This window comes from Lonchura striata, chromosome 4, assembly GCF_050655825.1.
Source record: "Lonchura striata isolate lonStrDom1 chromosome 4, ASM5065582v1, whole genome shotgun sequence".
Lineage (NCBI taxonomy): Eukaryota > Metazoa > Chordata > Aves > Passeriformes > Estrildidae > Lonchura > Lonchura striata.
Genome location: NC_140706.1, coordinates 47,185,820 through 47,198,055, shown reverse-complemented (window position 1 = coordinate 47,198,055; position 12,236 = coordinate 47,185,820). Strand labels below are relative to the sequence as shown.

The 12,236-nt window shown below is 41.7% G+C and overlaps 1 protein-coding gene across 2 annotated transcripts in view; it reads right to left on the bottom strand.

Annotated features, from left to right (window-relative positions):
* The window catches only part of PAPSS1 (3'-phosphoadenosine 5'-phosphosulfate synthase 1), a 38,864-nt gene extending 31,238 nt beyond the window's left edge, over positions 1 to 7,626 (bottom strand). Inside the window, exon 1 of one of the 2 annotated variants that reach the window (XM_085578113.1) lies at positions 7,261 to 7,626. Coding sequence is in view for 1 of the 2 variants with exons in the window: in XM_021525500.3 (XP_021381175.3) it covers positions 7,292 to 7,351 (60 nt within the window). In the remaining variant the exon portion in view is untranslated. The remainder of the gene's footprint in view (positions 1 to 7,260) is intronic. The other variant, XM_021525500.3, reaches the window with a different exon arrangement.
* Positions 7,627 to 12,236: the final 4,610 nt, after the last annotated feature.

Genomic DNA, 12,236 nt, shown 5'->3' with positions numbered 1-12,236 from the left:
GATAAAGGATGAGTTGGCAAAGCAAACAAATTCATCCAGAGGCACAAAGAAAGACTTGAGGACAGAAAATGGAAGTAAAACCAATACGCATTCCATCAGCATGGATCAAACAAGGCACAGGAAATTAGAATAGTCAGCCATAGACAACCACACCCCTTGTGCTACTTCAGTGAAGCTTGGGTCTGACAGGTTAATCAACTACTACTTTCAAAGAAAACTTGCTTAAGAAAAACCAACTATAAAAAAGAGAGATGAACTGCTAGAGCTATTTGACTTGACTCAAGTAATGTTAGGGATCTGCATGGTAGAGTACCATGGGATAAAGACCAGAGCAGAACAGAGGCCCAAGAAAACTGGTTAATATTCAAGGACCACCTCCTCCAAACTCAGGAGTGATGCATCCCTACAAAGAGGAAGCCAGGATAAACTAGCCAGGAATCCTGCATGGATGAACAAGGAACTCCCAGACAAACTCAAACACAAAAAGGAATCCTACAGAGGGTGGAAGGCTAGGGAAAACTTGGGCTCTCTCTGGATGGAAATGGGAGACATGGAAAAGGCTGAGGTAGTCAATGACTTTTTTTGCCTCAATCTTCACTGACAAGTGCTCCAGTCATTAAAGGCAAATGGAGGCACTGTGAGAATGAAGAACCATTGCCCAAGGGAGGAGAAGACCAGGTTTAAGCCATCTACAGAGCCTGAAGGTGCACAGGTCCATGGGACCTGAAGAGATGCATCCATAGCTCCTGAGTGAACTGGTGGAGGATGTGTCTAAATTATGATCCACCATATTTGAGAAGTCACAGCAGTCGGGGGATGTTGAAAAAGGAGGAACATAAGCCTGTTTTTGAATAGGAAAGTAAGGAAGACCTGGGCAACTACAAACCCACCAGTCTCTCTTCTCTGCCCACCAAGATCATGGAGCAGAAGATCCTGGAAATTATGCTAAGACACACAGAAAATAAGGAGGTGATTTGTGACTGCCAACTTGGCTTCACCAAGGGCAGATCATGCCTGTCAAATTTGGTGGCACTGGCTCTTTGGCTCACTTTTAAGCCCTCAGAGGCCTTTTCATTGCAAACGATGCATGTCTCTTCCAAATTTCAGTTAAGTAAGTGCCTTTATCATCAGTCCCCAGACAAGAGATAGTTATCATAGATTCTAAATGTTTAAAGAAAGTATTATTTCAAGTAACTTCTTAAATAATTTATTTTAAAATAATTGAGTTTTTTAATATAATTTTAATTAAAGCTGGTTACCGCATTTCTTAAAACTATTAATCATAATAACCTGCTCTACAAATAAATTCAGTAAGATGATCCTGCTGTCAAATACATTTCACAATCTCAAGTGAGAGAGCCCACAGGAAGATCAGCCTTGGCATCATCCCAGACTTTAATGGTATCTGGCTATTTGAAATTTGCTTGTGAAAGATCAAGACCTTAGATTGCATGAACAATCAAACAAAAAAGAAGACTTTAAAAAAAGAGGGGAGAGGGCAGGGGATGATAGGGATTAATGGTATCTGTAATGCTGCTTTGGCTTCCTTTGCTTGCAAATGTATTGCACTGTCTTCTCTTTCATCATTTTATCAGTGCCAGTTGAAAAATAAAACATGCAGTATTATTAACATTTAATAAAAGAAAGTAGGGACTATATTCCTCTACGGAGTACTAGCAGAGAGCTAGAGTTTCAGAGAGGGACACCACAAAGTAGAATTAACAAAAATATGGTATCTGCTTGTGGCTTCAAGGACTGCTGCTACATCATTCTTCTATTCAAAGATTTATCTATAAGTTATTTGGAAATGATGAAGTTGTGTGATTGTATGTCCCCAGTTCTATATACAGCTGGGCTCATATTTAATACAAACAGAAGCTCAAGGTAAGAACCTGTGTTCAGGTTTTAAACACAATAACTCTGTAATTCAGTGGTGATAGTCCAGCAACTAAAATTAGATGAACACTGAACATCAACCCGGAAGAAACCACGATCTGCACATAGCTAATAACCATACAAAATGAAGTTATCCTTGCTGATCATGTCACCTTCAAATAATTTATCTCCCAAAACAAAGCTGTTTCATGCACAAAGTCATTGCAATACAGCTTACTAAAACCAAAAGTCAAAAAGTCAAAAAATCAAAATCTTTCTTCTTATAGTAGGAACAATTATGCAGTACATAAAATTGGAGATCTCAGTTAGCAAAGTGTGGAATTAAAACCAACAAAAATAATTGAAGTGCTTCAATTAAAAGCTATATAGCACATAATGAATGTACACAGCCATTCAAACTAACACAGTAATAGCTACATTCTCTCTCATTAATTGCAGTTGTACTACATTGTACCAGGCACTGGATAAACAGCAATCTCAAAGCACAAATACCATGCCACTGTCTCAGTAAGCTCTCTTACATGAAGATATAAACCTACATTTGCTTTGCTTTTGATCCCTGGCAACTAGTCTATTATCAAACTTGTACATTGGAGGTCAAATGTCTCATTCAAGGAGACTTCTTCCAGTCCATATTCCATAAGTTACATCAGCTACCTCTCTTTTCTAGGAAACTAGGAACTAGAAAAGTAGCGATGAACCTAATCAGCGTATTACATTAGGTTTACAAAACACAAACCCTGAGGAAGCAGGCTGGAAGGATTCTTAAAATGATGAAAAATACATAATTTTTATGAAAAAAAAAAAGTATTAATACCTACTTAGCAGAGACGAGAAATCACAGCAAGGAGAAGGCCTTGCCAGAGGACAAGACACACGTGTGCAGTGAGCAGCCAGCGAGCTGAGCAGAGGGACAATAATCCACCTGAACTTCAGAAGCAGGCATCTAAGACTAAAGGTTGAAGTGCCCAAAGAGTCTGCACACACCCAAAATCACACCTGCCAGTCACTAGCTGCCCCACCTTTTGTATCTGTGTACAGGCACACAAACAAGGCAGCTCAGTACTAATCCTAGGCAAAACAGTACCCAAATCCCCCTTATCTTCTGAAAGAAAACCAATTTTATAGAGGTGCTCTAAAAAGTTAATAATTTAGCAAGGCATTCTCTGTTGCTGAAAAAAAAAAAAAACTCCTGAATTATGTTCACCTTCTTATTAAATAATGGTTTGCCCACACCACTGAGCATAAATAGATGAACAAGCTGAGCATCATATCTTCAACAACCTGGTTTTTAATTACTATCCCTGACATACACACTTACTACAAATATTGATGTGGCACAAAAAAACACTCACTGGCACATATTGTTTGTGCACTTAAATTATTTAGCCAGTCTTCAAATTCTTGTACATAAAATTTCATGACTATCAACTGATGAAATTAAATGACCAACCAAAATTATACCAGATATAAAGAACAGTAATTTCCTTTTACGTTATATCAAAGCATCACTCACCTCAAGATCCATATTAACAATGTTAAAAGAAATTCAACTAAGGAAATATGGAATAGAAAAACTCAATGTGATGCACAAATTCTCTTTGAAAAAGCTATTCTAAAATTCTAAGCCTAATTACATTCAGTATAGTAGCCACTGTTTTAAGGACACACTACATTTTTGTAAAGGGGCTAATGAAAAAGAGGGCATTAATCACCAAGGTTTATCTGCTTTTTTAACAGCCACTCGATATTTCCACACTGACATCCCCACAAAAATACGTCTTCCACCCTGCAACACACTGCTTCTGTATTATGTAGGCAAACACTTTATCTTAATATTTTCCCTCCTACTTCACCATGTTAAACAGAAATAGTGCTTCAGTCCACTGTGTTTCATTATAGCAGTAACATCAGCTGAGAATGCTGATATATCCCTCCTTTCTTCTCCCCCACTATGCTGGTTCGTTTCTCACATGAAATCTAAATTGCTCCAACAGGCAAACATCTTGGTATTGGAGTAAAAAAAGGGGTACTAAAGAAATCCTTTCCTGGATGCACACTGAAGAGGTGCAATGATAAAGAAGGAAGGATAACTCGCCTGTTTACTTCTCCTAGCATGAAGGTCAATTTTAGCTTTGCAGGTAGTTGACCACAGAAATTAATGATTACAGACACCTTGGAACCACAGGAACAAAAGAAAGAAAGAAAGATGATGGGGGTCAAAAGGAAATACTAACTCTGTCAACTTCTGTATGTACAGACTTCCTGAGATGACACTTTTTTTCTTATTTTCCTTGATGTTTTGCCCAGTTACAGCTATAATTTTTTTATTGCCAAAGCCAAATCAGACTATCAGCACCAAACACCTTTGATGCAAGAACACAGGCATCCAGATGATGGAAAGCAAACCCAAGTTGCAATGCCAAGATCAAAAGACAATGCCAAGCTAAAAGAAGAGATTATATCTTAATTGTTTTATGGTTAACAGACAAATGGCACACTGGCATAAGCTGGATTTATTCTTCATTACTTCCAAGCAATAATAAAATATTGTACTTCTATGATCAATATAAAATTTTAAGTTTTCACAAAGCAAGACCTCTGGGGAAAGAAGTAAATCTTTCCATGGCAAGCTGAGACTCCCCAAGCTGCATCATAAACTTGGGACAGCTTGAAGCTGGAAGGATCAGAAAACAGACATGGTTTCCATATAAACCATATACACTGAAGAAACTGACTAATTCCACATCCTTTGCTCTAAGATGCCAGTGTTGGTTCCCCAAGCGAAGAACTCCCATAAGCTACAAAAGCAACACAATCAACCTCCCCTCTGAATCGCAGTCTTACTTTCAATGCTTTTCTCATTTCCCAGTCATAACAGAAGTTCTTTAGGTAATTTGTTAAGCTGCTCACCATGTGCCTCTTATAAACCAGTGACTCCCTGATAACAACACATTTTTATGATATATATTATTCAGCACTGATAACCAATTGGTGGTTTTCTTTTTATTCCCTGAAAAGTGTTCTGCTCAATAGCCAAACAGCAACTCAAGCACATGGAACAGTGCCCATCTTTTTTGTCTACATACAAACACAAGCAAGGAAAACAGACATGGTTCCAACACAAAAATTCAGCTACAGAGGTTATACCTACATATTTATATGAGATTTCAGGACTAAAATATCTGTCAGGAATACCTTCCATTAGCTACTTTCTCAAATGCTGGTTTGAAAATCTGTGCTTTGATTCAGACAACTGTGCTTGGGAAGGAAGGGCAAGTCCAGAAATTATATCTGAGCAATAATATCTTTTACTTTTTTAAACACATAACAAGTCTGCAAATCCATATTCTGCCATAGCCTATAGCATTACATTTTCTCCCATCTACAACAAGAATACTTATTTGGATCCTTACAATAGCCAACCAGAAAGCAGATTGTCAAAGTGATACCAATACAATAAGGCACTTACACACCTCTACATAAAGCACCACTCAAGCTGCCGAATGCATGCTCTCCTGCCACTGACACAGACTAACTCCCCTTTGCCAGGTGCCCTAAAGTTGGGACAATTTGAAAGATCCCAGCAGTAGACATCAACCAGAGTCTTCCCCAGTACTGTGGATACAAGAAATTCCACGCTAAGGATATTATTAAGGAGTGTGTCTTTACTTGCCACCTGCTGCCATACCAGTATGACCAAATGCAGAGACAGCTCATTGACCAGTGCTGGAGGGGACTCACTGCCTGGCATCAGAGAGGATGGATAAAAAATGAAGCCAAAATTACCCTACTGAATATGCTCTAAGAAACAAGAATACAACAATTGGAGCAAGTTCTCATTTGGAGTCACCTGCAAACTGACACAGCAGCTCAGCTGTGTTAGAATCCAAGCCACTCTAAAGAAAGAGTTCCACACCTCTCCCTATCAAGCCACGTACTCTGCACTTAATGGCAGTGTCTGTGGCTGTGCTGCGCTCTGGAAACGGCAAGTAACTGCTGTGCTCAGAGGTGGGCTTGGCAAGAGCATATCCACAGGCAGAAGTGTATTTTGAATTGCACTGGAAGCAAAGAGACGTTCTGAAAGACAGGGCTCTGCCTACTGTGCTAGGGGCTGCCAATTCCATCAGGGTAAGTTGCTTTGACTTCACTCTCAGCTGAACAGATGCAGAGCCAGAAGTGCCAGAACATTTGCCTGTGGAGCATGTGAATCAGAAGCATTCTTGTTCCTGGTGAAGCTTATTGGTTTACAGAGAGCATTTCAGTTGAGGTCTTCTGAAGAAAAAGGGAGAAGTGGAAGATTTCCTCTGTTTGCCACGTAGCATAGACAGGGTTGCCAACCTCAGTTGAACTCAGCAAATACTTAATGTGCATTAAGGAATTGCCCCAGTTTGGACAAATCTATCTTGGCTCTGCTTAAAACTAAGGAAATGATACAGAGTAATTTTTGCAAACACTTTGTTAAGTCCACACAGACATCGTCTATTTCACTATCTTCTAAACATCTGATTTTGCTTTTTCCTAGTGGAAATTGAAAGAATGTAAATTGCTGATTACTCTCTTATGTGAACAAGTTTGGAAGAGGCAACATCTACCGAACAGTATGACAGCAACTTCCCCGTTTTCCAGGCAACAGCTGCTTTTATCAAGAAAGCTGTGGCCTGCACTACTCACAGCAAGACTTCAAAGACTGATTTACACTCTTACATTCGTATCAAATGTTTTCTGGATCTTATGTCTTGCCTGTTTCAACTCAGCATTGATTTAAAGAAATCATACTTTCTTTTTATTTTCACTTGTCTTGCATCATCAGAGGTATCAAATGTTCTTAAAGGCCTGCAATGTCTCTTCTAAATAGCTACATTTTGGTCTTTGCTGTAAACCGATCTTCCCCCATCTTTACTAACAAGAATGAAGGCTTTGGTTAGATTTTTTTAAGTCCAGTCTCGACAGTTTTCCACATAACACCCGCTATACAAAGAAGCCCAGTCTCTGGCCAACCCAAGTTTATGAATGGCCACATTGTACATCGCATTCTTAAGTCTTCCTTCTTCCAAAAAGCTGGAAGCCGAGGGGTTACAGCGGAAGGGGCAGGGATGAATCCTACGGACGCCGGGTCCTCTCCGGAGGGGCTTCCTGCCCTTCCCCAGAGCCGCCCGGGCCGCTGGCGGGGCTCCCCGGCCGCGCTGCCCTCGGGGCCCCGGCGCCGCCGCTCCGTGACCGGGCTCGCCCCGCCGCGCGCCCGCCCGCACCCCTCCCGGCCCGGGCGGGCAGCGGCGCACCGAGCCCCCGGCCCGGCTCCCGCTGCCACAGCACCAGGGCGCTCGGCCGCTTCTTCTCCCGCTCCCCGCCCCGCACGCCCACCTGCCCACCGGCGCGCCGCCCGCCCGCTCACCCAGCTCGGCACCCTGTTGCTCAGCTTGACTTTCTTGCACTGGCTCTCGGGCAGCTCCATGGCACTGGCTCTCGGGGCAGCGAGAAGAGGAGGCAGGGGAGGAGGACGCGCCTTCCCGACTGATGCTCGGCGCGGATGAAGCCGCTGCCGCCGAGGAGCTGTGCCGTCTGCGCACTCCCGCGACTCGGCCAAAGGTGGTGCAGGGAGGAGCCGCGGCCCGGAGGGAGGGAGGGACGGAGGGAGGGAGGGAAGGAAGAAAGAAGGGAAGGAGGGAAGAAGGGAAGGAGGGAGGCGGCTGAGGGGAGAGGGAGCCACGGCAGCCCCGCCACGCGCCTGCGCCGCGCCGTGACGTGCGCGGGGGGGCGGCCGCCGCCACTTCCGCTGTCGCCGCCGGCTCTGCTCGTGGGCTCGTGGGTGTCCGTGTCCCTGTCCATGTCCTTGCCCCTGTCCCTACCCGTGTCCCTGCCCATGTCCATGACCCTGCCGCGCCCCGCGGCCCGGCCCTGCGCCCACGAACGCAGCACGCTTCATTCAAGAGGACACAGCCCTAAGCTGTGACGAAAGGAGATAGGCTGAAGCTGCACCGGGGGAGGTGTAGGCTGGACCTTAGGAGGAATTCCTGCACAGAAAGGGCGAAGGAATGGGCTGCCCCGGGAACGGATGGAAAGGCTGGATGTGGCACTTGGTGCCGTGTTCTGGTTGACAAAGAGGTCTTCGGTCACAGGTTGGATTCGATGATCCGAGAGGTCTTTTCCAGCCGCGCTGATGGTGCACTTCCCACCCGCTCTGCGCTACAGCGTTCTGCTCGGCCGGCATAGAGAACATAGAGATGTTATCTCTTGAGTGTGTCATCCCCACCTTCTCCACTTAGCGCAGAGGAGAGGCTGCTACGCCCCTTGGGAAAAGCTCGGGACGGAATGCGCGAAGTGGCTGTCGCATTATTCCGTGACAAAAATTTCTCCAACAAAGTTCATCCCGTGCAGCGCTCTAGGAAATGTCTCTTACTGTGGATTTAGAGCTAGAAGTTCTTAGGTTCTTATTTCCAGAACGGAACGGGTTTAGCAGTTAGGTGCTAATCTTAAGGTGGAGACGATGCCATGCTAAGAGGAGTGGCATTTACTGTATAAATATATCCACTTACAATAGTTCAAGAAAGAAAGTACTTCAGCACTTAAGTGTTACTGGAGGAAATGGTGCTGTAATCACAGGAGTTGCATTTACTGTAAAAACATTAGGCTAATCAACATCTGGAGCGTGTTTGTTCACTGACAGTTTTAACAGGAAATAAAACATTGTGGATCAATGTTTACTCCTGCTATATCAGAAAGACAACCTTTCCAAAGAAAAGAAGGTGTTGGCTTAATAACAGGTATTAATACTCTGATTAAAATCCTTATGCAAAGTAGATAATGTCTCTGAAATCAAGAAAATTGGTCAGAAATTGTCTCAGCCAATTTGAAGGTCTGATGAAATTAATACAAAGTAACTAAGAAATTCAAAAATTGCGGTTAATTATTTAGGCTTCATTTCACTGTTATACCACATGTTGCCCTGCAAGTAACTGTTCAACAGATGGTCCCTGGCTGTATTCTGATCATGACAAATAGTGACAGAGCCAGGCAAAATCTCCCATGCAATGCTCTCCCATTTATGGAAAGAGAACCAGCACACTGCTGTGGAACAGTGACTTGAGAGCTTCCACCTGCTGTCTATTCAATTATGTCTAGGGTATGCTGGGTTAGTGTGCTTTCACAACATTGTTTTACATGGCTTAAGAGTAATTCTCAGTGTAATTTGTGGTTACGATCTTTTTTAAATTCTACTGTTATTTTATTCTGATTGTATTGATATAGGTTGGTACTGTTCATTCTGTACTCTGAGATGCAATAGTGGGAAAACAGTAGTTTGCAAGAGTTGTAAATTAAATCCAAAACCAAAGGCACTTAACTATGCAGCAGTGATTTCTTACAGGTCCATTTGGCCATGTGTGTAATACTCACACATGGGCTGGGAGCAAAACACTGGATTTTTTTTTTAAATAGTCTGCATAGGAGTTTAGCCTTCATCAGTTCTTCAACAGCAAGAAGTTCCATCCCATCCCAGGATCTTTTCTGCTACCTACTTTCTAAAGAAATGTTGCATTCTGATTTGAAGATTGAGAAAACAAGGCATTGAGCACTGGTGAAGTTTTAGGCAATGGTATTTACTGTTTGAAAAACCACAAGAGAAGAAAATGCAATTGCATTGATCAGCATGAATACACAATGCTGCCCAAACAGACCAAAGGTGGGGAGCTGCATGATTCCTTCCAGAAACTGTTGAAGAAACCTTGATGAATGAACTGATATATACAAGTGAAATATGAAGTATGTCTGCAAATGTAGACACTAGTGATCAGACAGATGACATAATCTTAGAGGTAATAAAAAACCCTTTCTGAACAGCAATTCCTGAAACAAATCACCTTTTATGATTACACTAACATTCTAAAATAATCTATACATATGCATATATAGTATAGTAAAATATTATAGTAAAGGCACACACTTGGATGAGGTATATCACAAAACTGGTGAGTCTGGAAGGGAACACTGGTGGGCTCGTCTGGTCCAACCTCCCTGCTCAAGCAGGGAGCACAATGCACAGGATTGCATCTAGATGATTCTTGAGTATCTCCAGTGAGGGAAACCCCCCCAGCCTCCCTGTGCAATCTGCTTCACTGTTCACCTGCACCATATTGAAGTTCTTCCTTGTAGAACCAGAATCATAGAATGGCTTGGGTTGGAAAGAACTTTAAAGATCATCTACTTCCAAGTCCCCTGCCATGGGCAGGGATCCCTTTCAGCGACCAAGTTGTTCATAGTCAAGTGGAACTTGTGCATCCGTTTCTGCCTGTTGCCTTGTGTCCTATTGCTTGACACCACTGAGAAGAGCTTGGATCCATCATCTTGGCACCCTCCCTCCAGATTCTTACAGCCACTGATGAGAACCTCTCTGTGTCTTCTCGAGACTGAACAGGCCCAGCTCTCTCAGCCCTTCCTCCTCATAGGAGTGATGCTCCTTTGATCAACTTTGTAGCTCTCCACTGGACCTGCTCCAGGAGTTCCATGTCTCTCTTGTGCTAAGAATTGGAAACAGTACTCCAGATGTGCCTCACCAGGGCTGAATAGAGGGAGAGTATCACATCCCTCGACCAGCTGGAAATGCTCTTCCTAATGCAATCTATTGGACAATAACCAACTTTTACACATTTTACATGTCAGAAGCATAGGTCAAATTTCATCAGCTCCTGTCAAAGATGTTTCAGTGAAAATGTAAATGTAATTTAATTGTACAGAAGTTTGACATGTAAGTCCATCCAGTGCTGCCAACACATTTTGCATCTTTAACTTAACTTCCTCCAACTATTAAAGAGGGAGATGAAAAGAACTTTCTTTAAACACAGGAAGCAAATATATATGCATTTATACAAAGATTTGGGGAATTAATTCTTTACCTATGAATTCTCTGTAAGGTAATGTGCAAGTTCTGCAAGGCTATTAAGGGGTAGGTTCCAATTGCACTTTCCTGAAATCTTTCATGATTGGATTTATTCTGATATGCAAGTTGGGTATTTCCTGAACTTCAAAAGCACATTTCTGTGGGAGCCCTTAGGGAAATGCAGGTCAATGTGAATTGCTGCTATTTCTTAATCTTCATCCAAGCTGAATTCAAAAACTCTTCTCATGACAGTGCTCTTCCAACCCCTCTCTGTGGAGCTAATAGAGCTGTTTATGGAGCTAAGGCTGTGCCATTGCTAAATTTTAAATTCTGCTCAGAGAATGAAGGCAGAATTGACCTAAAAGTTCATTAACTATATTTCTGGCTAGTCTGAATCCCCCAAAAGAATATCTACTCCACCTCTGAAAGAACCACCAGGATTTAGTATCCTTCAGCTGATTTTGATGCTGAATACTTCTGTCGAAGAGCTACTCTGTAAAATGACAATAATAAATTTGGATTTAATGTCTTGCAGGAGCAACAAACCAAAATATCCACTGATTTTGGGCTTAGCTTCAAAAAGGGAAATTACATTACAATTGAGTTACTTGTTAAAAACAAAATACTATAATCTTAATATCCAGAACAAGGACTAGTTAAAGAATCTATGTTGGATTTTGATAGGAAGGTTGGGAAAAAATAGTCTTTGAGCACAGACGAAGTTTTAGGCAAAGCACTGTACATGCACATAATACCCCTTAAGAAGGACTCTCAGCCCAAAGCAAATTGTGCACACAGACATGCTGACCAGACCAACTCAGGGAAATCCTTTCAATTCTACATAGGGCCACTTACATAGAAAATTATTTTTTGTTGAGTTAGCTTTTGCATAGCAAATTATACTATCTAATACTAATTAATCACAAACATATAGTAAGAGTCCCAATGTGTATAATTTAAAATTACTGAGGAGACATGTGGTACCTTACAGTTTCAATCTCCACTAAAATCTGAGCAACTGATTATATTAGAAACAAGACAAGAAGATTTCTTCTTAGGTCATATTACAAAGAAAAATGGAAATTTTCAGTGGAAAAATCAGCATTTCAAAGAAAAAAAAATATTTAATTACAATACTAAAAAATTATTTTATCTGATACTTTTTACTACAGTGTTTCACCAAACAACAGAGATAAATCAAGCTGTTTCAACAGAGATAAATCAAGCTTTAGATGTTAAAAAATATTGGATATTAGAAACAAATATTTTGACTAGCTTCTAGACATCAATTCTAACATAAGAAGAAGGTCTGGATTAGACTTGACTACAGACTAGAGACGAAGTATTTTCTAATACTTTGGTTCAATGATTGTATGTGACTTAGTATGCAAGCCCAGAAATGCCTTAGCTATAAATATTACTTTTAAGATGCATGTTCTCTTATTTCTAGGAAGAAAAAAAAATA